The sequence below is a fragment of the Rutilus rutilus genome, assembly GCF_951802725.1.
Source record: "Rutilus rutilus genome assembly, chromosome: 3".
Classification (NCBI taxonomy): Eukaryota; Metazoa; Chordata; class Actinopteri; order Cypriniformes; family Leuciscidae; genus Rutilus; species Rutilus rutilus.
Window position 1 is genome coordinate 3,933,570 of NC_140211.1, and position 27,410 is coordinate 3,960,979.

The window sequence follows — 27,410 nt, forward strand, 5'->3', positions numbered from 1 at the left end:
TACTTGAGTTTTGACTGACGCTAGAGCTTCAGATAGATCTTATGTCCGGCCCACGGGTCCGTTGGACTTCTTTCCTGAGTACATCGCCCCCTTGAGCTCTGTTTGGGTTTTCAGTGGACTGAGCGATTCTGCAGCCTCTTTGTATGAAATATAATAACTATTTTTCTAGTAGGGCTATGGCTCCTCCGAGCCCTCAGGCAGATCTATACTTGTAGGCTGGCCCTCACCAGGGCCGCCTCTATAGCTGGCCTAGGCTGTGCCATGGATAGTGGAGGTGTTTCTGCTTAAGCATTTCTGCCTCTGACCCTTCACTTTGTGAATGTAGGTTTCTAGCATCCCTGTATGACAGCCTCCTCCCATGGGAGTTGTTAGGCCAAGGCCCGCCCCCTTCTCTGCATTCTGGGGCGACAAGAGTAATGCAGCATGGTGCAGAGGCATGGTTTATAATAATTAATTATAATTAGGCCTCCCCGGCACAATATGTCTTTATTGGCAGGGTTAGGCCTACTTGCGAGAAAAAATCTCACGAAGAGACTAGGTCTGTCTGCCCGACCCTGCCGTGCAGAACTGGGCCGCCAGTTTAGGCTCACTTACCTCGCTGAGCTACTGCTTGAGCGTTGGGTTGTAGGTGGTTTGGCTCACAAACAAGCCCCACTCCCCTAGGTTGGGCCCATACACAAAAGAAATATATTTGAAATTTATTTTCAGTATATATTTTGGAATATATGCAAATATTTGAAATTGGCCCAATAAATATATTTCACACTTAACATCATATATTTGTGTTATATTTCAGAATATATTTCAATGTATTTGGAATATATGCCACATATATTTTGACACTTTTGGGGACCCATACAGAAAAAAATACATTGAAATATATTCTGAAATATAACAAAAATATATGATGTTAAGTGTGAAATATATTTATTGGGCCAATTTCAAATATTTGCATATATTCCAAAATATATACTGAAAATATATTTCAAATATATTTCTTTTGTGTATGGGGGCACAGATCAATTTTCTGTCACCTCTAGAGCCGCTGGCAGGCCCGCTCCCTGGTAAACCTCAGGGTGAGGTGGGAGTATTCCCCTGTGATACAGGGTAGGTCTGAGTACTTCACTTTCAGTTCTGTATTATGCTACCTCGCACCACTATGGCTCGGGTCGAGCGGAAAGTTCTAGCCTTCACTTCTTTTTAGTCGAAGTACGCTCCCCTGAAGCCAGAGCATTGCCATGAGCTGACGCCCATGCGTACAGATGGTAGGCCCCTGACACTTGGGCCTCCGTTGAGGCAGAGTGGCGTATGTTGTACTCCCCTTGTTTTAAGGGTACTAGCTCTTTTGCTGAAGTACACTGCCATGGGCAATGTGATTGGGCACCAGGATGCTGTAGGCGCTGTTTAAACAGCTTATCTGCCAACGAAGGCTGCGCCGTTAGGGAGTAGGCCTCAGCAGGCCTCCTTGAATGGGCAGCCCCCAAGAGGGCGCTGTAGGCCAGCTTACTTCACGTGGTTGGCCTTGGTGGTTCGGGCAGTTGACTCACTGATGGGTAGTAGGCCTTAAACAGGCCTCCTCGGAGGTGAGTCACAACATTTTGGGACATACTGTATAGCCGCTACCAGGTAGCTAGCCATTTTAGGCCGCCTGTGAAAGTGGACCCAATAGCAATATGTTGGTGTAGTATGGTTCCCAACAGTGTACCTTTGTAGCAGAATTGACTTGCTATCAGCTAGCAGGCCCAATTAGGCCTCCCTGATAGGCGAGTCCCCAGCTGGCTGGCCTTAACAGGCCGCCTTGGAACTATCACCCGGACTCTCACATGCTGTGATTCTCAGGTATCTATCAGGTAGTAGGCCTCACCCGGCCTCCCTGAATGTGAGCTCCCAGATACTGTGGCTTTCAGGTAGTAGGCCTCACCCGGCCTCCCTGAATGTGAGCTCCCAGATATTGTGGCTATCAGGTAGTAGGCCTCACCAGGCCTCCCTGAATGTGAGCTCCCAGATATTGTGACTATCAGGTAGTAGGCCTCACCAGGCCTCCCTGAGGGTGAGCTCCCACAGACTTTGGTTATTAGGTAGTAGGCCTCACCAGGCCTCCCTGTGAGTGGTTTCCTAGCGGTGCTGGGTTCAGGAAGCTAGTGGCCTCTTGCTATCAGTTTAGCTGGCCTTAGCAGGCAGCTGCTGAAGGCGAGCTTGCGCCCTGGCTCGACTAAAGTGTTCATTCTCTGCTATTGGTTCCCTCCCGGAACCTCTTTTCCTGCCTACAGCCTGGTTTGCCTACCTGGCGGACCATGTGCTCCCCTCATTGAGGGTCACTATGAGCATGCGGACTCCTTAGTTTGGTCAGACAGTCGTAGGCCTCTCGTGAGGCCTCCCAGTTAGATCAGCCCTTAAGGCCAGTTCACACCAAGCACGATAACTATAAAGATAACAATAAAGATATAATTCTAAAAATCGTTCTCCATATTAAAGAATAACAGAGTTCACACCACAACTATAATGATAAAGATATGAGGAACGATATCGTTGGGATCACTTTCAGAATGATTTTTTTCCAGCTGTCAAACGATAAAACACTGACAGCCAATCAGAATCCATTCTAATTTAAAGGTCTCGCGCATTTAAAATGGCAGATGACCGTCGTTGGTGTGGACGCATATATAGTTATCTTTATCGTTATCTTTATAGTTATCGTGCTTGGTGTGAACGGGCCTTTAGGCCTTCACAGGCCTCCTCAGTGTTTTGAAATACTGGGTAGATCCGTGCATCGAGTAGAGAAACTCCCCTCGCTAACAAGGGTTGGAAAGCACTATGCTGAGTCATACTCTCCGGGATATCCCGTCTCTGAGATCCGGGCCGAGTGGTTTACTGCCAGCTTCGCAGTCCCTCGGGTCGGATGCCTTACCTAAGGCAAGTGTCCAGAGGCTCTGTCTTCGGACAGACAGGAAGTGGCCAGACTAGGTATCTATGTACTGATGCCAGGTCAGGCCTTCCTGGTGGCATTTCGGGGTGAGTACATTCCCCTGAATAGTGATTGGCTGGGGTTCCTTCGGGTTCCCTAGCCACATTCCCTAGAAGGGACCCCTTCTAATTGGAAGCTGTGGTTCCAGGCCCTGAGCAGGCCCAGGTAGGCCTTTCATTTAACCATGTTTATGAAGGTTTTCCTGCGAGGCTTATAGCTTGGGCTATGACCGTAGGGAATGCTGTCACTGACAGCCCAGTGTGACCTGAGGGCTGAGTGGTTCTAGCGTTTCATTTGAATTTGCTGGTTCTGACAGTTGTCACTGCCACCTGGCATGCACTCCCCTTAGCATGGTGGCGTGGGTATATCGTTCCCCAAAGCGTCATTCGACGCAGTGCAAGTTCCCTTTCGAAAGGGAACGTCTCAGGTTACGACTGTAACCTATGTTCCCTGAGAAACAGAACAAGACACTGTGTCTCCTTGCCATGCCTCGGGGCCTGCCTACCAAACAGTCCCTTCAGACGATAAGGTGATTGTCATGTTTGCAAGGCGCCCTTTTTTACTTGCAGGTCGCACGTGAATCATTCACGTTAATGATTCACGGGCAGTCGGCGGTCAATGTGATTGCCGTGATTTGATAGTGATTTCAGACACCTGTCATGCCTGAGGCGTTCCCCAAAGCATCATTCGACGCAGTGCGAGTTCCCTGTTTCTCAGGGAACATAGGTTACAGTCGTAACCTGAGACGATTTCTGTAATGTTTTGCAGCATAAGGAACTACAGTCAGATGATTCTGTGAAATATGCAAAACATGGACATAAAACATCAGCAAAGAGACAAATGTGGGATCCTGATGTAAACATGAAGATAATATGGTTAAAGTAAACCATATATAGTAAAATACTATAACACAATTCACATTAGTTAAAAACTAAAACGTACTGCAGTAAAGCACAGTACCTCGACTGAGTCCAGAGTGAACGAGGGACATCAGCACTAAAAGCAGAAGAAACACAGATATTAATCATTTCCATTCATTCAACACAATGTAAATCACACACTGAAACATGTCTAGAGTTTATTCTACATTAACTGAAAGTGTTTTTCTGTTGTGATGCTCATTCAGGGGAGAACTGATGGATTATTCTCCAGCATTTAACATCATCACACACACTGATGTCACAGGACTCGTGAACTGATACGAGAGTCGATTCAGTGATTCACTGTTTGATTCACTGTTTGATTCACTGTTTGATTCACTGTTGCTCAACAACAATTAAGCAGTTTGAACACTGAGCTTCAAAACATACAACATCATATGACATTAATATAGACTAATGTACAAGATTTTATTACTTACATAAGTAATTTAGCTATATATTTGTACACTATTATTTCCTCTGTGTGTGACTTTGGTTTGACTTTCTGAAGCCTGAAGAATGCAGCAGAAAATTATATTCTAGTATGTCTATTATATTCTAGTATGTCACACCCAAAAATATCTATAGAGTGTGTTACCATCTTGAAAAGGATGTATGGTATATATGTGTGAGCTGAGCAAAAATCTGGAGTGGTTTTCTGCAGGAGACGCTCGGCTTTGTTGCAAAATAAAGTCTAATATTTCTGGCATCAACGATCTCTGAGAAGTGATTTTTCACAAAAGAGAGAAACCAACAAAACTACTCATCAATAAATGTGATGTCAGTGTATTTCTGTAACTCTGGGCCCTATCTTGCACCCAGCGCAATTGACTTTGTACACCGACACATGTATCATTCCTATTTTGCACCCGCGCAAAGCGCGCTTTTCCCTCCACAGAAGCACGTCGCTAAACTAGGGAATGAACTTGCGCTCCCTGGGCGGTTCAGCGCAAAAAAGGAGGCGTGTTCCGGTGCAAACGTTCCTTCATGCTATTTTGCAGGTTTAGAAAACAATTGCGCCACTAACCAGGAAAAAATAGTTTAAAGTCAGTGGCGCGTTGCGCATGTTATTCATATGCTATTTTAAGGGTGCATGCTTGGCCATAATCAATGTAGTGTGTGCTACAACGCGCATACACTTTGATTCTCTCATATACACAGAAGCAGCAGTTTTCATTTTTGCAAATCATAGATTATTACGATAGATCTACCCAAATTATCATACGCCTGTTTAACCGAAGTTAATTTGGGTGGGTTTCTCCATTTCAATGTAACTTCTCTCTTTTACGGCCGTGACGAGAGCGTTGCTCTCCTTGGCTGTGAACCGCTCCTGGCGCGCGCCTGGCAAATCCGCCGTTACAATAGCAATCCGCTATGGAAAAAGCGCGTCTGCTCTTAAAGGGAATGTGAGATGTCACTCTGATTGGTTTATTTCACGTTATGCCCAAACCACACCTATGAATAATGAAGCTACTTCAGACCAACCCCTTTTAGATATGCGTCGGGCGCAAGAGTCATTTATCCCGCCGGGAAAATAGCAACAGCGCCCAAGACCCGCCCACAAAGTTACTTGCGCTTTGCGCTTGACACTTGCGTTTCAGATCGTTACAATAGGGTACTATGTCTCCACACTGTCTTCATTTAGCAGAGATAGAAATCTTTGGGCTTTTCGATTTTTTTTTAAACTTTACAGACTCTAAATACATTTTGAAGGCTGCTTTAAAATGAGCAAACTTGGGTTTTGAGTTACTCCATTTAGTTTGATGAAAATAAAATGTTCCTAATAACAAAAACAATTCGATAACATTTTTTTTTTTTTTTTGGAAAACCATATTAATTTGTATGAAGTAAGACAGATGACAAATCTAAGATTAGGTTGCAGTTCATTTTAACACCTAGAAATTGAGACATCTTATACCAAAAGATTGATGAACAGGGACATTCACATAGACTCTCTTTCACAATTACAAAAACAGCAACTGTAATCAATATCCAGATGAAAACGCTCTAATGTGTCTTTCACAGGATATATTCTGTGAGCAATTTTAAATGACACTTCTTTGGTTTTATTAGTTACACAATACCAACTCCCCAAAAATGTTCCCACTCAAATGAGGGAAACATATTAACCCAACCAAATTTAGATGGATGAGAAGAGATATTTAGGGCCCAAGCCCTGAAAGGGCGAAGGCCCTATTGTTTTCGGTAGGATTATTTATTATTAGGGCCCAAGCCCTGAAAGGGCGAAGGCCCTATTGTTTTCGGTAGGATTATTGTTTATTAGGGCCCAAGCCCTGAAAGGGCGAAGGCCCTATTGTTTTCGGTAGGATTATTATTATTATTATTATTTTTCTTACGACTATTCAGGCATTTTTGGGGCTCTTAACATGCTCAAAAACTCTTGAAACTTTGCACACGAGTCAGAACCCGCGGCCATCAGGGCCGGGCTGAAGCTGGTACCCGGGCGTGGCAGGGAGGCTCAACAGCGCCCCCTGGAACGGGGTCCGAAAACTTGGTCCATAAATCAAACACGCTTGCATGTAATAATATGAAACTCGGAACACATATAGATCTCATCGGGCCGCACAACTTTCATGCTCTAAGTTTTACGCCAGCCCAACAGGAAGTCGACTATTTAGGGTTGTTTGGAAATGCATGCTTAGGAATTTGAAACACTTCTCTTAGGGAATTCACCCGGTCAGCACCAAACTCGGTGTGCATGAAGTCAAGACATTGAGGATGAAAAATTGCCAGGGGATTTTTGATATCTTGAACGGTTTGGCTGTGGCGAGGAAACGAATTTATGGCGAATAATGGGACACAGGAAGTGTATTATAACTTCTGCATACATTGACTGATCTTGATAAAACTTCAGCAGAGTGTTCTTGCTCAGAGGCTGATCACATTGATGTGACTATTGTGAGTCAAAGTTATAGCGCCACCAACTGGCAGCAGGAAGTGTGTCACTTTCAAAATGCTTTGAAATCACCCTCTTATTTTAACCCGATTTGCTTCAAACTTTATGTGAATAATGTGGACACACGGCAGATGTAGACCTGTGAAAGGTTTATTGATATCTTAGATACTGTTGCCGTGGCAACGCATCAAACTTTAATATTCTTTTTTGATGCTTTTGAGACTCTTAACATACTTGAAATTGCATGAAACTCGACAGACACATCACATTTATTAGCCAGTAGACATGTGCAAAGTTTCAGAAACGGGCGTGGTGAGGGGCTCAGTAGCGCCACCTTTAGTCAAAAATGGGGGCTTAGTTTTACATAGAGTCACTAAACTCGCTATGTATATTGTTCTCATTAAACCGGACAACTTTCTAATTCACACTTATTAGCTGAGAGCAACAGGAAGTCAGATATTTTGGTTTGAATGTGATTTTTTGGAGAATTTTCTCTCTCTCTCTCTCTCTGTCTCTGTGTGTGTGAGGGGTGGGAGGGAATTTCCAATTGATTGCAGTGTGTTTCAAGGTTTCAGGGGCTTTTGGGGCCCTTAACGTGCTCGAAAACTCTTGAAACTTTGCACACAGGTCAGAACCTGCGGCCATCAGGGCCGGGCTGAAGCTGGTACCCGGGCGTGGCAGGGGGGCTCAACAGCGCCCCCTGGAACGGGATCCAAACACTTGTCCATAAATCAAACACACTTGCATGTAATGATATGAAACTCGGTACACATATAGATCACATCGGGCCGAACAACTTTCGTGCTCTAAGTTTTACACCAGCCCAACAGGAAGTCGGCAATTATGGGTTGTTTGGAGAACGCTTGCTGTGGAATTTGAAACACTTCTCCTAGAGAATTAATTAAATCGCCACCAAACTCGGTGTGCATGAAGTCAAGACATTGAGGATGCTAAATTGCGGACGGATTTTTGATATCTCGAACGCTTTGGTCGTGGTGAGGAAATGCATTTATTGCGAGAAAAGAGAAACACGAAGTGGTATAACTTCAGCATACATTAACTGATCTTGATGAAACTTCAGCAGTGTGTTCGTGGTAAGAGGCCGATCAGATGGATGTAACTATTGTGAGTCAAAGTTATAGCGCCACCAACTGGCAGCAGGAAGTGTGTCACTTTCAAAATGTTTTTGACAAAAGTGGGGGGGTTAGGTTTACCCACAATTACAAAAATCAGTAAGTATATTGGTCTCATCGAGCTGGACAACTTTCTAATTTGCAGTCATTAGCTTGGACCAACAGGAAGTCAGATATTTTGGTTTGAATGTGGATTTATTTGCAAATTCAGCCTCTGCTTTTTACCCACTCCTGCTAAGTGTTTTTTTTTTTATTCACACCAAACTTTTTCAACATGATGAAAATACATTAAATATGCTAAATTGAGAACGGATATTGAATATCTCAAACGGTTTTGACATGGCGAGGGATTAAAATAATGTCAAAAAAGGAATCAGAAAACATCTCATATATTCTTAAAATTTAATTATACACCATTTATTTTTATATAAAATTATACAAATATTAGAACTAAACCTATTTTATTCTGTTTTTGCAATTCAAGAAGTATGAAAAAGTTAAAAACAGGCTATTTAGTGCTATTTGTTTCAACAAAAAAGCAAACATAGGGCTATACTGCCCTCTTGTGTCCAAAAGGATATCAAAATAGTATATAAAACGTTTTACTAGGTAGGCCTATTGTATTTAAATATAAATTTATTAGGTATATGACTGTGAGGATATTTTCCCATCGGTTAAGCGACGTGTGACACGAGCGGGTGCTTTTAAATCGCTAATATAAAAGTGAAAGTAAAAAAACGGACGTCCGCACGGACATTGATAATGGTGCACGTTGGAAAGAATGATACTTTTAAACATAACACTAAACCGCCATTAGGTGTCGCCAGGCGACCATCTTAATGAGCGAGTCATTGATTCATTCGTTCAAACGATTCATTCCAATGACTGAGTCATTCATGATTGAGACAGATGTTTATGGATTGACCATTGAATCTTTGAGTCAAGCGATTCGTTTCAAAATGCTGAATCATTCAGTAATGAGAAAACAAGTTGCTGTGATCTTTGTTTAACTATTTTTGCTGCTGAAACAGAACAAAAACAGTCAATATTGCATCTAAAATGTAAGTGACTTAATTGTAACTGTTTATTAACCTGTTGTATGAAATCAATGTCACAGTTTCAATTGTGATTGTATTCAGGAAATAGTTGCCTACTCGTCAAGTGAGGTTGCTTAACTCTATCATATGTTATAAAATATATAAAAACTCCATATTTGTAATTTTTATAGTCAGTATGTTGTTAACTGGGTTGCTTTTTTGTGTGCTGCGCTCATTTATTTACAATTCTCCTGGAGAAGCAGCATGAGCCTCAGCAGTGCAACCTTGTTACCATTGATCAGTAATACATTTATTATTAACTGCTGATTGCAACTTAAAATGAATGTAATGAAATTAGAATAATCTCTCGTTTTAGTGATTAAGTTATTAATAACTTATTAATAAATTGATAAGTTATTTTTTTGTTATTGACGTTCTAATCAGGCTATACTTTGGTCGGGCAAGTAAAATTCTCTTTCAGGTAGGCCTATTGTATTTATATATAAATATATTAGGGATGTGACTGTGATAAAAATTTTCCCACCGGTTAATCGACATGTGACACCGCTGAGGGCTTTTAAATCGCTAACTATAGTATACTATATACTAGTAAAATACAGACGTCCGCACAGACATTGATAATGGTGCGGAGTAGAGCGAGCATTTTCAATGTATTCCTATGGATGTAGGAATTAACTAAAACATTTTATTTATGTTTTTGTGTCCACTGTTCAACCGCAACCGCGTCACACACACATTCCAGAATTGCAATCTTGACATTCATTATAGCCCTAATACAATATAATAATAAAAATAGTCAACCTAACATAAACGAATTACACTGCTCTGTTTAAATAGTCAGTAGTACAATCTGTACCATTCACAGTAAGCAGAGCTCCACTGTGATGTTTCCAAGCACATTTTTGCGCGCGTGAAGAGGATGATTTTTTCCATCGATATTGGAACACGAGTGAAGTACAAAGCCTATAATAAAGAATAGTTTAGCATCCAAATACATCGCAAAAAAAATATATAAATATACATCGCAAAATAAAATATATATATGTGTGTGTGTGTGTGTATATATATATATATATATATATATATATATATATATATATATATAAATATAGCTGCGAGCAGCGATGGAGGGCCAAAGCCGGTGGCACCGCCATCCCCGGTGCCTTTAGGTAACTAAAGGCACCGGGGTGGCGGTGCCACCGGCTTGGGCCCGCAATCGCTGCTCGCAGCTATATTTATTATTATTATTTTTCTTACGACAATTCAGGCACTTTTGGGGCCCTTAACATGCTCAAAAACTCTTGAAACTTTGCACACGGGTCAGAACCCGTGGCCATCAGGGCCGGGCTGAAGCTGGTACCCAGGCGTGGCAGGGGGGCTCGACAGCGCCCCCTTGAACAGGGTCCGAAAACTTGGTCCATATATCAAACACACTTGCATGAATTAGTATGAAACTCGGTACACATATAGATCTCATTGTGCCGAACAACGTTCGGGCTCTAAGTTTTACACTAGCCCAACAGGAAGTCAGCAATTATGCATTGTTTGGAAACGCATGCTCAGGAATTTGAAACACACCTCCTAGGGAATTAACCCGGTCGTCAAACTCGGTGTGCATGAAGTCAAGACATTGAGGAAAAATTGCCAGGGGATTTTTGATATCTCGAACGGTTTGGCCGTGGCGAGGAAACGAATTTATGGCGAATAATGGAAACAGGAAGTGTGTTATAACTTCTGCATACATTAACTGATCTTGATTAAACTTCAGCAGTGTGTTCGTTGTAAGAGGCCAATCACATGGATGTGACTATTGTGAGTCAAAGTTATAGCGCCACCAACTGGCAGCAGGAAGTTTGTCACTTTCAAAATGCTTTGAAATCACTCTCTTATTTTTACACAATTTGCTTTAAACTTTATGTGTATAATGTAGACACACGGCAGATGCAGACCTGTGAAAAGATTATTGATATCTTAGATACTGTTGCCATGGCCACGCATCAAATTTTAATATTCTTTTCGGATGCGTTTGAGACTCTTAGCATGCTTGAAATGGGATAAAATTCGACAGGCACATAACACTTATTAGCCAGTAGACATGTGAAAAGTTTCAGAAACGGGCGTGGCAGGGGGGCTCAACAGCGCCCCCTTGAACAGGGTCTGAAAACATGGTCCATATATCAAACACGCTTGCATGAATTAATATGAAACTCGGGTATATATATAGATCTCATCGGGCCGAACAACTTTCCCTCTGTCAAGTTTCACGCCAGACCAACAGGAAGTCAGCTATTATGGGTTGTTTGGAGAACGCTTGCTGTGGAATTTGAAACACTCCTCCTAGAAAATGAATTAAATCGCCACCAAACTCGGTGTGCATGAAGTCAAGACATTGAAGATTCTAAATTGCTGACGGATTTTTGATATCTCGAATGGTTTGGCCGTGGTGAGGAAACGCATTTATGGCGAGAAAAGAGAAACACGAAGTGGTATAACTTCTGCATACATTAACTGATCTTGATGAAACTTCAGCAGTGTGTTGGTGGTAAGAGGTCGATCAGATGGATGTAACTATTGTGAGTCAAAGTTATAGCGCCACCAACTGGTAGCAGGAAGTGTGTCACTTTCAAAATGTTTTTTGACAAAAGTGGGGGGGTTAGGTTTACCCACAATTACAAAAATCAGTAAGTATATTGGTCTCATCGAGCCGGACAACTTTCTAATTTACAGTCATTAGCTCTGACCAACAGGAAGTCAGATATTTTGGTTTGAATGTGGATTTATTTGCAAATTCAGACTCTGCATTTTTACCCACTCCTGCTAAGTGGTTTATTTTGTTCACACCAAACTTTTTCAAAATGATGAAAATACATTAAAGATGCTAAATTGTGAACGGATATTGAATATCTCAAACGGTTTTGCTATGGCGAGGGATTAAATTAATGTACAAAAAGGAAACACTAAAAGCCTCATATCTTCAAAAATGTAATTATACACCATTTATTTCTATATAAAATGATACAAATATCAGAACTCTTTTTTTTTAAAAAATTAAGAATTGTTTAAACCCATTTTAAACCCATTTTATTCTTTTTTTTTTTATTATTTAATAATTGTTTAAGTTTAAAAACAGCCAGAATGTTTTTTTAGTCCAATAAATAAATAAATCATGTCATTCATAGTGCTATACTGCCCTCTTGTGTTCAAAATCAGGTAGGCCTATTGTATCTATATAAAAATATACTAGGTATGTGACGGTGATAATATTTTACCACCGGTTAATCAACAGGGTTAATCAACGTTAATCAATGTTGTGGAATATTTTGAGTGTATCATAAAATCAGAATAAGGTAAGACAAGTAATATTTTCTGTCTTATATACAGTGAGGAAAATAAGTATTTGAACACCCTGCTATTTTGCAAGTTCTCCCAATTAGAAATCATGGAGGGGTCTGAAATTGTCATCGTAGGTGCATGTCCACTGTGAGAGACATAATCTAAAAAAATAAATCACAAGCTCCAGTCCGAGGGAGATTGACAGTCATGTTTAGCTTCTTCCATTTTCTAATGATTGCTCCAACAGTGGACCTTTTTTCACCAAGCTGCTTGGCAATTTCCCCGTAGCCCTTTCCAGCCTTGTGGAGGTGTACAATTTTGTCTCTAGTGTCTTTGGACAGCTCTTTGGTCTTGGCCATGTTAGTAGTTGTATTCTTACTGATTGTATGGGGTGGACAGGTGTCTTTATGCAGCTAACGACCTCAAACAGGTGCATCTAATTTAGGATAATAAATGGAGTGGAGGTGGACATTTTAAAGGCAGACTAACAGGTCTTTGAGGGTCAGAATTCTAGCTGATAGGCAGGTGTTCAAATACTTATTTGCAGCTGTATCATACAAATAAATAGTTAAAAAATCATATATTGTGATTTCTGGATTTTTTTTTTTTTGATTATGTCTCTCACAGTGGACATGCACCTACGATGACCATTTCAGACCCCTCCATGATTTCCAAGTGGGAGAACTTGCAAAATAGCAGGGTGTTCAAATACTTATTTTCCTCACTGTATATATATATATATATAGCTGCGAGCAGCGATGAAGGGCCCAAGCCTGCGGCACCGCCAACCCCGGCTTGGGCCCGTAATCGCTGCTCGCAGCTATATTAACAATTGTAATAGGTTGTAATTGCCTTTCTAAAAAGATTTCCAAATTTAAAAGTATTATAATGTTGCAAACATGAATTTGTGTTCTACTGTATCAAACGCTTTTTATTAAAATCAATAAATAGTATTAGACTGTCATCATTAAGAAGGTGACTGTAATCAATAAAATCAAGAATAAGACGAATGTTATTACATATATGTCTTCCTTTCATGAAACCAGACTGAGACTGAACAATTAGGGAATCCAATCCTAATTTTAGCCTGCTAGCAAAAATAAGAGAAAACAGTTTGGCATCAGTGTTAGAGTTATAGGTAATAAAGTTATGGGTCTCCACCCATCTAGAGATAAGGGATCCTTATTTGCCTTTGGTATTAAGGTAATTTCCCCTGTCTGAGAGATGGAGGTAAAATCCCATTATTTATAGATTCATTAAACATAGCTAAAATAAACGGGGAAAGGGCATCTCTGAAAGTGTTGAAAAATAATATTGTCGATAATTTCTGTAATACTAAGCTCTTCCTCACAAATGCAGCCAAATTCATCATTAACAAAAGTACTATTATCCGATTATTCTAAAAAGGACTTTTTAATGGCTAAACTCCTCACTTTATATATCATAAAATCCCACTGCAGCTCATATTTGGTTAGTAATTACACCCTGTTTATAGTATTTTTCCATTATTTTTAAGACTTCACACTTTAATTCATCATTTAATAAAAAATAATTGTTTAAAATCCAGTATCCGCTTCTGCTCATGTTTTTTCTACCCTGGTACCCTGGTTTACTAAGTAGAACAATACCCAGACAACCCTTCAGAGAGAGAGAAAAAAAATAATAATAATAAATTAAAATATTAATAATAAAAAAAAAAAAAAATATATATATATATATATATATATATATATATATATATGTGCTTATATATATATATATATATATATATATATATATATAAAAGAAACATTGGAGGGAGGAGAAAAAAAACTGTCCATGGAACTGGTTTAACTGTTCAGCACCTTCAAAAGTATAGTAACTAACTTGTTAGTCTTCAAGTGCTCACTGGTTTTGGCTGCCCTCCAGAGAATATCTTTCTCAGATCGTGAAATGAATCGAATGATCACAGGCCTGGCTTGCTGGTTCTCACTGTTGAGCCTGCCCTGTCGATGAGCCACATCAACTGTGCTCGTGTGTAATGCTGGAACGATCGCACGACACACCTCCTTGACTCTGGCCTTGACGTCCTCTTTGCTGTTCTCCGATAGCCCGTAGAGCTGTAAATTCCACCTCCTCCCATAACGCTCCGCATCGGACAGCCTCTCTTCTAACACCGCAATTATAATTCTGTTCATAAGCCTCATGTTTCTAGCCTAGAAATCTAGACGCACCCCAGCGACAGACATTTTTATTTTGCAGCCACGGTCGTCTAGCTACTCTTCGTTGGCTTGCGAGCTGGAAAAAACAAACTCTAGTCAGGCCAATCACATCGTGTATAGAGTCGGTGGGCGGGCATAATTACGACAGAGTTGTGACGGTTCCCTGCTTCTTGAAAACAAAGAAGAGCTGCTGCTGCTGGCGAACAGCGGTCTTTCGAATCGGCTTTGACCGCGACTCTGGAGGACTTGGAGTTAAGCTTTTCTTTGAGAAAAGAACAAAGAACGGCACTGAAGTCATTCTTAAAAAAGGAAGATGTGTTCGGAGTTTTGCCGACCGGATAGGCAAAAGTTTAATCTATCAACTAGCTTAACTTTTGGGAAAATGCTCTGGTTGGTTGTAGAGCTATTGAGTGCAGAGGGAATCTGAAAGACAGCCGTTTATCCCGCCCCTCAGATTGAGTCCTGCCAATGGTGTGTTCCCAGACCCAACATCTTGATGTGGTTCTGGCTTGTCAGGCTATCATGTTTCTGCTTGAGAGTGTCCATTTCAATGCGAAAGCCGCCCACTTCATTGTAAATGCAGTCCACTTTCTCCCGCTGATCTTCGACGAGCACAGCATTTTCAGACACCTTTGATTCAATTCTGTCCAATCTCTCATTAATTAAATTATATAGATCACTCAAGAAAAACTCTTTTTTTTTCACTTTGTGCGCACTTTTCTCCTTTCCCCGCCATGACTAGGCCAACTCTGCACAGTTCAGTCAAAACACTTCTTGATGAATGACATGGCGTAAAAGTTAATAGAGTTCAAAAATGTGACACAAAGTTCATGTAACATAATTTTGGTCGTCAGATCATAATAGAAAATAATTTTAGAAGGGAAAATCCAGGAAAATTAACTCCACTTAGAAAAGATCGTCTGCACCCACCGCCATCTTCACGCCCTGTCTTCATAGTTCTTGTTCTCTTGTTTTGTGTTTTTTCTTTTGTTTTTTGCTCCCTATTGAATTTTGCCTGTATAACATGTTCCTAACCCTAACATGAAAGACACTATTAAAAATGTATAAATAATATAGAATCATGCACCTTTCACACCACTACAATGCATTATATCACAGTAAAGATACACTTTATGAATAAACACTTGCACACACATGTTATAAAAAGAAAATATTAACATCAGGGGCGTACTGGCCATCTGGAGCACTGGGACTTTTTCCTGGTGGGCCACTGGCCAATGTGAGCCGGCCCATCCGGTACACAAATAAAAAATAAAGAAATAACAGAAATCATAATATTTCACCTCTTTTCGACCTCGGCCGACAAGGAGTGTGTTTTGTGTGCATGTGATTGCATTGCCCCCTCCCTCCCTGTTAATTTGTGTGGTCTACTCCATTGCGTATCTTGAAACGCCCCCTTTCACTTCTAATTTACAGAGAGAGAGAAGACTTGTTCGACTTTGAACCGGCGCTGCACAGACCGATCGGTGAATGATATCAAAGTACCGCGAGAGCGAATAGAGAGCAGACGCTCATAATGCTTTTGAGTTGCTCTCGTGGTACTTTGATGTCATAAACCGATCGGTCTGTGCAGCACCTGTTCAAGTCCTACAAGCCTAGAGATTGATCCGTTACACCGAATTTCTCTGAGCCGATAATTACAAATAATTGTCCATGGATGAAAAGGGGAAGAAAATGGATGAAAAGGTGAAGAAAAGGTGGAGCTGAAAAGTTACTGTAAAAAATAATAATAAAAGCATTAGATGTACATGCTGTGAAATAGGGATGGGCAAATGAAGCCTCATGAAGCACTGAGGCTTTCCCCTGATTGTTCCGGGAAAAGATTCGAAGCATCAAGAGTGTTGAAAACAGCGCCATCTTGTGGCAGGTCAAATTTATAGCAGCCATAAACCCGAGTGCGCAGCGTCGTTGTTTTATCTATTGAGCACAAATAAAAGCCTGACAATGCTAAATGTTCAGTTTACTAATAATATAATTCACATATTAACGTGTGGCAATAAATTAATTGTAACAATTATATTAATACTAATTATAAAAATACCAGAAGAGTTGCTTGATACAAGTAAATGGTGGTCTAATTATTTTATGGTTTCTATGCTGTTTATATGTCAAAATTTATAGTAAATGTTAGTAAATGGACTTAAACTTCCAAAAGCCTGTAGAGTAGTGGTCTGGGTTCAAACATTCCGACACGCAAAGTGAAGCATTCACGAGACTGGAAAGAAAGTGAGGCTTCGTTTTTCGTTGATCACGTGTTTCTCTGAAACCAATACGCGCTCCGGCACGGAGCTTCATGAGAAATTGAGCTGTATACTCGATACACGCTTTGAAGCTTCAGTGTCAAATGTAACATCACTACTGTGAAATGCTTCAAATGAACAGATTATGCATTTGGCGCAAAGGGAAGTTGCAGTTCAGCAGGCTCTGACGGCTCTAGTATTACAGCTGATGTCAAGGATAGCGAGGCTGGACCCAGCAGCACAGTCAGTGTCAGTGATGAACCAGCGCCTGCTGATGATGACCAACAACACCTCTCCCCCTGTACCTGAGCCAGTGAAGAGGATGGCAATCAAACTGAACCGGTAAACTGAAATGAAATCAGTAGTAGCATTATTTAGCTCGCACTAGTAAACTAGTTACTCATTTTAACAATGATGGTAGTTAATATTAATTCCCAACACTGCTGAGTGTTGAGAAATTAGTTCTTAACTCAACAATTAGTATAAAATTAAAATAAAATATCTGCAAAATATGAATAAATAAATATATTTAAAAGGACAACAAAAGTCTGAGACACTTTCTGATTGTCCAGCATTGGTGGAACATGTTCATATGTCGACGTCATGAACTTATTCTGGAAACCTGTGGTTATTCTGACACACGTGTGAACTGACTTCATACAACAACTAAATATGAAGTTCAAGCGAACTGGTTAAAAGTAACTGAAATGTGTCTCAGAAAAGAGAAGTTAGCTCATGAGAAAAGCTCTACTTTGTTTGATAAACTATGTGTCCGCATGACAGAGAAATGTAAGTGTCAAGTTATTTCTCAATAAGAGAGTCAGAGAGATAGAGAAGATGATAGAGAAGATGAGAAGTGATAGAGAAGATGATTGTGATGATTGTGATTGTGATTGTGATTGTGTGTTCAGTCACTGTTCTCAAACTCTCTGAGTCTCTGAGACCCAGCCCATTGACTTATGTCCACGGTAGTTTCATCCCTCTCCTTGGAATCTTTTATGCAAGTCTCTTAATTCCTGCTGTACTGTACTGAGGACATCCTGGGGTTTTCAGTGATATGTTATTTGATTGGCTGGGAGGCTGGGAACCCCCTCTATCTTTCAATCCAATATGGACAGCATATTCCTATAGGAACAAGCACATTTTATGGAAATATAAGAGGTGAGTCTAATATTGTTTGTCTATGGTTTTGTTACTATGATAATCATATATTTTCTTGTTCATTAAGGTGTTAGGAATCATATATTTAGTTCTGATAGCAACTACATTATGTATCTTTTGAAAAATTAGCCATTTTATGAATGTCAATTATAGTGGACATCAGGACTATCTTCATGTAAATAATGACTCCACATTGTTATAGGAAACAGAACTGAAGCAGAAAGAATTCTTTACAAAATGACTAGGGATAGATTATTCAGGATAAGAAACTCCCTCAAGATTGTCAATGACCTGGCTGTAACAGAAGAAACAAAGAAGGCAGATATTCTTTGGAAAGTTAGGCCAATACTCGATCGTGTGCGGCAAGGCTATCTCAGCCTTGCAAAGCCAGAAAGGGTCTGCATTGATGATGAGCAAATCATCCCATTCACAGGCCGTTGTCCAGTCAGGCAATTTGTTCCCGGCAAGCCAAACCCTACTGGCCTAAAGGTCTTTGTCCTCGCATCCCCAAATGGTCTGATGCTTGATTTTGAAGTCTACCAAGGGAAGAATACCTTTACAATCCAAAGGTTAGGAGTTGGAGCTGCAGCAGTTCTACGCATGGTTGAATCTGTTCCAACAAGAAGCCACATATTCTTCGACAGGTACTTCACAACCATAGATCTTTTGGATGCATTGCTGGCAAAGGGCCTTCCTGCAACTGGAACTATAATGCAGAACCATGTCCCAAAGCTGTGCCAGCTGCCAGAAGACAAACAGTTGAAAAAAGAGGGGAGAGGAACATCAGTGTCAGTGGCCAGAAAGAGTCCTGAGCTGGCCATCACAAAATGGTTCGACAACAAACCAGTGCTCATGGCATCCACTGTACATGGGAAAGACCCGGAAGACATCTGTACCAGATGGTCCAAGAAAGAAAAGCACATGGTCCAGGTTAAAAGACCAGCAGTAATTAAGCAGTATAATGACAACATGGGTGGCATGAATCTTTGTGATCGCATGCTTAGCTTCTATCGTATGTCAAGCAGGACGAAGAAATCGACATTGCGTGTGTTTCATACTGTTCTGTTTTATCAAACTATACAGAATGGACGATTAAAGCAGTATCATTGCTTACTTTATTTAACACATGTGCATAACAGCATTACAAGTGTCATAGCCTAGCTCTGTCTGTACGTCACTCAAAACTGTCTGTGCGTCACTCAAATCTGTCCCCTTGGGAACATGACAGGAAAACTAACAATCCACCTGTTACATCCTTTCTCTTTTTTTTTTCTTTTTTTTTCACAAGTTATACATTTTCTTTGTAAACAAAATTAACATTTTCTTCTCAGTGCCTTCAGATGTAAACATTAATGCTTCAGAAAAAATGCATGTAATTATCTTACCTAAATTCAAAAGCAAACTTATAACATGTCCTCTTAGGACATTAACTTCAAGTGCATATTTGTAAACTTGACAATATACATCAAATATTGGATATTGGATATTTTATCCTTGCAAATGAAATGTGCAATCAATAACTCCTTGAAGACTAAAAATTTACTGTTTAATGTTATGTATTTGTATTATTTTTCTTTATTCATAATTTCATAATGTATTTTGTCAAGCCAGAGTTGTGTCTGTGTTCAGTGCATGAGGAGACTATAGATAGAATGGAACCATGTAAAGATCATGTCACATGAGACAGGTGGTTGAGCTATATTTTGTAGAGGGTGTGTACAATGTAACATGTTTTCAACTGATGCAGATGTAAACAACAGAGATAGTTTCTTAATATGGAAGTGAATTGTGCTATGTGTTCGTATGACATATACGTTCCATTTTTAAAGCTTAAGCAACATAGTTTGTTACCTTAAAAGGAAGCTGCTCTGTAATGTATATAAGCTCTATCTTACTGTACCACCTCAGAGAAACAGAGGCATGAGAAACAGAGGCATGAGAAACATGAGAAACAAAGGCATGAGGGCAGAGAAACTTAATGGCAGAGAAACATAAAGCCAGATAAACCATTTACATCTAACATGATGGGATGAGAAGATAAAGAAATGGGGAACAGAAAAAATCTGGAATGAAGACCTCTCATGTAGCCTTATTCTTATATGCTTGTTTCTCTCTGTCTGACACATGATACATAATAAATTCATATCTCTTGGCAAAGGTAACTGGTGTAGCTTCCGTGATTCAACCATAAAGGGGAAACCATGATTTTTAAATCTACACTCCTTTACCCTTTTCCCCTCTCTTTTACAGTGCAACCGCAACTCACAACCATACCTAGAAAATGACCAAACATGTCATATAATAATCTCACTTAGTATAATATCTCAAATAGGTCGGCATTTTAACTTGACGACCAGACCTCGTAGTAACAGTGCTTTGATAACTACCCTGACCACATTCAGCAGCTACAGTTTGTGTGTTTGTCAAAACCCCTGTTTGTGCAGATGTTGAGGGTGGGCTGTAGTTGTGCCTGAGATGGCGACGGTTTAGCCTCAGAACACTACCCGACTCCAACTCAACCTCATAAGATCTGGGACTCACTGGTCTAATCACTCTAGCTGTTTTCCAGGTTTTACAAGGCTCAAATGGTTGGACTCGAACACTGTCCCCTGATGTGAAACAGTCCAAGTCTTTTGCTGTGCGGTTGTAGTATTTCTCCTGTCTTTGTCTGTTGTTAATCAGTGCCTGTTTGTTGTTTGACACTTTCGGCTCCAACAGTGTCTCTTTAGTAGGAAGAAGGGTCCGGATCCTCCTGCTGAGAAGTCTCTGAGCTGGACTGGTGGTGAGACCTTGGCTCGGTGTGTTGCAATGGTCCAGTAGGGCTAAGTATGGATCCTGTCCAGCAGCTGCAGCTTTCTGCATAAGGCGTTTTGCTGTTTTGACAGCTGACTCAGCCTTTCCATTGCTTTGTGGGTACCCGGGTGACGATGTTCTGTGCACAAATTCCCACTTTTGGCTGAACATTTTAAAGTCGTGTGATGAGTACTGCGGTCCGTTATCAGAGATGAGCACATCTGGAATCCCCTGACGAGCAAAGTGTGCTTTCAGTTTGTGAATCACTGTGGTACTTTTGGTGTCCGGCAAATAATCAACCTCCCAAAAATTTGAATAATAGTCCACGGTTACTAGGTAGTCTTTATTGTGCCAAGAAAACAAATCAGTTCCTACCTTAGCCCAAGGTCTGTAGGCAATGTCATGGGGATGCAATGTCTCTTTTTGTTGCTTGGGGTCAACTGACCTGCAGATGTCACATTTGGAAATAAACGTCTTTATTTGCTCATTCATCCCCTGCCAGAACACACACTCACGTGCTCGAGTGGCTATTCTCCAGTGGCTTATGGTCACTTTGAACAGTCACCATAAGTATATTGATGGAACTTTTCCATTCCAAACACTATGGCCAAACATTCTTTTTCTATCTGCGCATAACCCCGTTCTGTGGGTGTCAGCGCTCTGCTCGCAAATGCCACAGGTTTACCTTTCTGCGTCAGGGCTGCTCCTAGCCCCGTCTCTGAGGCATCACATTGCAGGGTTAACTCCTCATTTTGGTCATAGTACTTGAGCAGTGGTGCGTTTGTTATTTTGTCTTTCAATCTTTTAAAAGCTGTCTCGTGCACCTCAGTCCATTCCCACATGTTGTCCTTGTGTGTAAGCTGTCTCAAAACTTCACAGTCATCAGAAAGATGATCACAAAACTTTGAAAGGTAGTTCAGTATACCTACAAGTCTCTGTACCCCCTTAACATCTGTAGGCCTCGGCAACTCCCGCACTGCCCGCACTTTCTCCGGGTCAACGCGGAGGCCTTCTGCTGTCAGCAAGTGTCCAATGTAGGGTACAGACTCTCTCCTCAGTTTAAACTTGTCTGCATTGAGTTTAATGTCTCTTTGTCTGTTACTATAAATAAAGTAAAGACAAGACACCTCATTAGAAAACATCTCAAGTTTTTCTCATGATCCTTGTCTGCTTCCTCTTGTGTGTCACCCTCCCGGTGATCAGTATATCATCCGCAATGATATACAAACCCGGTAAGCCCTCTAGTGCTTGCATGAGTTTCCTTTGGAAGACCTCCGGAGCTGGGCTTATACCCACTGGCATCCTGAGCCAACGATACCATCCGAACGGGGTTGCAAATGTGGTGAGGTAACTGGACTCTTCGTCTAGCTTGATGTGCCAAAATCCATGCTTCACATCACAAACAGTGAATACCTGATAGTACCTAATACCTGATACCTTGAGAGTCCTGGCAGTACATCATCAATGGTCGGAAGAGGAAATCGGCTCCTTTTTAGTGCTCTATTCAGCGGTTTTGGGTCTATACAGATCCTTGGCTTTCCATTTGGTTTTGTCACTGACACCATACTGCGTATCCAGTCAGTGCTGCGCTCCACAGGTGCTATGATTTCTTGGCTTTCAAGATTTAGTTTATTTAGTTCTTCTTTAAGTGGGGTCATCATTGCAACAGGCACTCTGTGTTTAGGCAGTTTTACTGGTGGTACACTTTTGTCTATTTCAATGTTGTACTCTAGGCAGCCAACGCCTGTGAAAACATCTCCGAACTCTGTCTTTATTCTCTCCATATTTGTCAGCTGCACACTGTTTTCAGTGGTTTTGTCTGTACATTGTGTTTTCACTATACTGTCAATCGCCAGTATGTTCTCATACTGCACTTTGATCAACTTCATGGCTACACTTGCCTTTCTTCCCAGAAGCGGGATCCTGTCCTCCTGGTCCACCACTTGAAACTCAAGTCTGTATAATTTATCATTTCTCGGATTTCGGAGTTTGACTTTACATTTTCCAAGTGGGCGTAATCTGCTTTTGTTGTACATGACAAGTACTTTCTCTGTGTAATCCAATTGTATACTTGGATTCAACAGTTGCATTGGGATAACATTACAAGTAGCACCACAGTCTATCTGAAAGTTAACTAGCTTTTTGTCCAACAACATACCTGCGAAGAGATGTTGTCTTTTGCTGTGTGCTTCTTTCACTTGATTTATTGTCTCTTGGTTTTCTCTGATGTCTGTTATTGTCATGATATCCTCACACGATTCACTTGACTCTGAAATTGTGTGTACCGGTCTGCCTTTCTTGTTTTTCTCAAACTTGGACTTGCATTTTGCAGCAAAGTGGTTCTCTTTTCCACGCTTCTTACACTTCTTTCCATAGGCTGGACATTTGTGTTTATTTTTCTCATGTGTGTTGCCACAAAAGTTACAGTTAATCTCCTCCTTTTTGTCTCTTCTTGGATTCTTCTTCATTGCATGTATTTCTTCCACCGTTTTACCTTGTATGGTTTTGCTGTTCTCTTTTGACAGTTCAGTAGCTCTGCATATTTGCATGCACTTATCCAGCGTTAAGTTTTCTTCTCTTAACAGTCTTTCCCTTATAGCAGGGCTTTGTGTACCACACACAATGCGGTCTCTTATTAGTGAGTCCTTAATGTCACCAAAATTGCATGTGCTGGCCAATACTCTCAAATCTGTGACATATCTGTCAATATTTTCGTCTTGTCCTTGGTCTCTAACAAAAAACTTATATCGCTCAACAGTCTCATTCAGTTGCGGATTGCAATGTTTATCAAACTGCGTCATCATTGTACGCACCGTCCTCCTCGCAGATGTATCACCGCTTGTCAGCGTTTCTAAAAGTTCCCTCCCTCTCTCTCCGAGGAGGTAATTAAACAACTTAACTTTAGTTGTCTCCTCTGCATCGGGCATAGTGAGGTCCGAATACAGCGTAAACTCCTCATTCCAACTTTTCCAAGTTTTCACTAAGTTGGCTGAATCCAAACAAAGTATTGGAGGCGACTTGAGACCATCCATCGCGACATCTGGCGCTCTTTTCTGCTCCGGCTTCGGCTCCTTAAATGCTGGGCAGTCCCTTGCTCGAGCTCGCGGGCTAGGCTAACTACAACAAGCTAGCGGCACTTTTCACTCTTCACGGCTCGGTACTAACTTCGGCTGAATTCGCGACCGCTGCCACCATGTTTCATACTGTTCTGTTTTATCAAACTATATAGAATGGACGATTAAAGCAGTATCATTGCTTACTTTATTTAACACATGTGCATAACAGCATTACAAGTGTCATAGCCTAGCTCTGTCTGTACGTCACTCAAAACTGTCCGTGCGTCACTCAAATCTGTCCCCTTGGGAACATGACAGGAAAACTAACAATCCACTTGTTACTGTCACATGCCTGTCCTGTCTCGTGTAGCACATGTGGTGTTTGTGTTCCTGTCACTGTTTTGACCCCACCCTCCTTGTTATCTCATTATTGGTTTCATTTGCCCCACCTGTTGTTCCCTCATCACCTGCCTGATTTGTCCCTTTTATAAGTTCCTTTGTGTTTGCAGTCTGTGTCGGATCGTTGTTTTGTTTACGTCTCCCGCTTTCCCGTGAAACCCCGGTATGTTGTTTTGAAGTTGTAGTTTTGGTTATTTCATGTTTTCCCCCTTGAGGGTTTTTGTTTCATTTCATGTTTCTTTTATTTAATAAATATTCTTTCTGCATTTGAGTCCTCTCCTTTAGTTTTTCCTTAGTTATACGTGACAGTTACAGCGTGTGATCAGTCACTTCTTTGATGTTGCCATCACAAACTCCTGGATACAATACAAGTCTGACATCAAAGCTCTGCACAGATCATCCAAGAACACACATCAGTACCTGGACTTCAAATTAGTCCTAGCTGAAGAGCTGTTAAATGAGGATCCCACAACCAGAGCCATCTGTGCCAGACTAGGAGCCATGCACATGCCTGAGATGATGGATACCAAGCATGCAGAAAGATGCAGAAATAAGGGCTGCAAGAGCAAGATGTACATGAGATGTACCAAATGCAAGATGTTCCTCTGCATTACCAAAAAGAGAAATTGCTTCCAGGACTATCACCATTCACCACTTACAAAGAACATACTAAGAACAAAATGAAGAGTGAAGGAAAAACTAGATTGGATTCAGTTTGACAGAAGGAAAAAATCCCCCCAAAATCAGTTTCACATTAGTTCTATGTTCATTGTTCAAATAACACTAAAAGGATTCAAGGGGACCAAAAGATACAGACATAACAAAGTGTTAAGCTTTAATAGTAAAGATATCCTTGCAAAATGTAAGGAAAAGGATTCAAGAATGATAAATGTGTCTATTGTATAATCAAAATGTCTGTATTCTTGGATAATAATCAATTTACAGCCCAAAATGTATGTATTCTTAGTTAAAAAACTCTATAATCTGGTAAAATTTGTATCTACCAAATGTGTCTGTTTTCGTACTCAAATTATCCTGTTGTTCACTACAGTGGACATGCTGTAAAATAAAAAATAAAAATGTGTAAATTGTAGGATTTTTTTTTTAACCCTAAACAGGTATGGAATCACAAAAAAAATATGATTAGGAAAAAAAATATTTTCCTTGGTTCTCAGGAGTATCATTCATGACTAACTCACATCAACACAAATACATCTGATTTATCTCAAGTACTTGAAATATGAAGAAAGATATTACAACAAAACTAAGCAAAAATACAAGCACACATTGCCTCCATCTTTCACACGCATTATCACACAGATAAATGCATCATAAACCTCTTTATCTGATCAACACGCAACATAATCGCATAAGATCAGATCTATAAATAATACAATAAGCAAGACTGTGGATTCATAGACTCTCCTACACAACAATCATTATTATATCCCATCTTCAGCTGAATACATTGCATTAGGAACAGAAAACAGAAGATAGTAAAGAATATGATCTTATACTCACAGATGAGAGGCAGTGCACAGGAGCCCATACTGTCACATTAATAGACAGTTTTAACAGCGCTGAGTGTTAAACACACACTTCCTGTGCTTAAAAGAATAGATGAGGGAGGAGGAGATAAACTCTACGCAGAAATACACAGATAAAGAAAAGAGAGATCCAGTCTAAGATTTTTAGCTACTAATTTATTCAAGTTGTCACAGCTCTGTTCATCTACTTGAAAATCATATTTTCCAGATCAGTTCTGATGGAGATTGTTCTCACTGTTATTGTGTTCGTACACACAGTCACACATAGAAGACAGACAGTGATTAAAGTCAAATCACCACGTGACATCTAATGTGTCTAATGTAACTCTACAACATATCAGTGAAAGAAATACAGCCTTTTTTATCATAATGTTGTGTTCCATAAAAACTAAAATGCTGCTTGTCAAAGGTGTTTTCTGTTCCTCAGCGCTTCGGCTCGACTCGATGGAACTGAAGAAAAGGCTGGAGAAACAGAATCACAAAAGGCCAGAGCTTCTTTAAGTCAGGGTTAGTATAGTGAGTTAATAAAGTGAACAGGGCCTTTGGAAAATGAGTCCTGACCTTTTAAAAAGTTTACTTAATGTGTGTTAACAGACCCTGAATATGGAGAACATTAGGACCCTGAAACACACAAGCTGTCGACCAGCGATCTGCAGTCAACATCACAATCCCTGTTGCTGATAAAGTGGATGCATTTGAAATAGCTTGTTTGTTAAATAAAGCTTGTTTTACATGAGGATTGATAGAATAAACAAGAAATCCAATGTCATTCAATTCTTTTTTATTTTATTAAAAACATTCTTTCTGTAATATGAGATAAAAATCTTCATCATGAAAGTGTTTTCCCCGTGCCCCCCCCTCTAGACACGCCCCTGGACAAAACAGCTTCTGCTGGAAGCATAATTACACACAATATTTATACACAGATGATATCAATTGTGTGAAGTCTTATTCTGTCACTCAGAAACTATTTTTAAGCACAGTGTTTGTTCAGTGGACTTCAGTTAATGACTTTGGCCTCTGTTTGCAAGTGTGATTATACTCTGCCGATGTTGGTTCACTTACGATTTGTGCAATATGGCTGGACTTAACAGTAACGTTTATGCAATAACAATACTCTAATGAGTAATAACAGTTTATTACTACATTTTGTGCAAATTTGATTATATCTGACAGAGACATCTGCTACAATGTTTAACAATATGAGTAAAGGGAGTCTTAGAATATGACCAGATTGAAGATTTATGTGAACACACTTCAACAGGTTTGCAATTGCATCATAATTAAAATGTAATCCAAACTATGAGCGTTTTTATTTGTAACATATATTCAATTAATTTGGAAATGGCACGCCCGAATCAGAGACATGACAAATGAGGAAGGCGATTAAAACAAAAGCGAATCAAAAAGTATGTATGCAAGAATAAAGTTTACAACTCATTATAACTAAATAAGAAAAACACGCTACGGAAAACATTCCGCTTGGAATATCAAAGTAAATAAAGAAAGAGCAACGTAATTTACACAGGGAAAAAATATTAAAGACACATTCCGACATACATACAGGCCTGAAAACATAATTCCCAAAATTAATCTAATACATTATAATTTACGAGAGGTTATATAAATTGCCCTTGGGGTTTCTCATTGACTTTTTAGTGTGGAA

At 40.2% G+C, this 27,410-nt stretch overlaps 1 protein-coding gene across 1 annotated transcript in view; it reads right to left on the reverse strand.

Annotated features, from left to right (window-relative positions):
* The window catches only part of LOC311287890 (Fc receptor-like protein 5), a 291,105-nt gene extending 265,370 nt beyond the window's left edge, over positions 1–25,735 (reverse strand). The window contains exons 1-2 of the mRNA XM_084405005.1: positions 25,719–25,735; positions 3,926–3,961 (exon numbers count right to left, since the gene is read on the reverse strand). Coding sequence (XP_084261131.1) covers positions 3,926–3,956 — 31 coding nt within the window. The 5' untranslated portion in view covers positions 3,957–3,961; positions 25,719–25,735. The remainder of the gene's footprint in view (positions 1–3,925; positions 3,962–25,718) is intronic.
* Between the last annotated feature and the right edge of the window lie 1,675 nt (positions 25,736–27,410).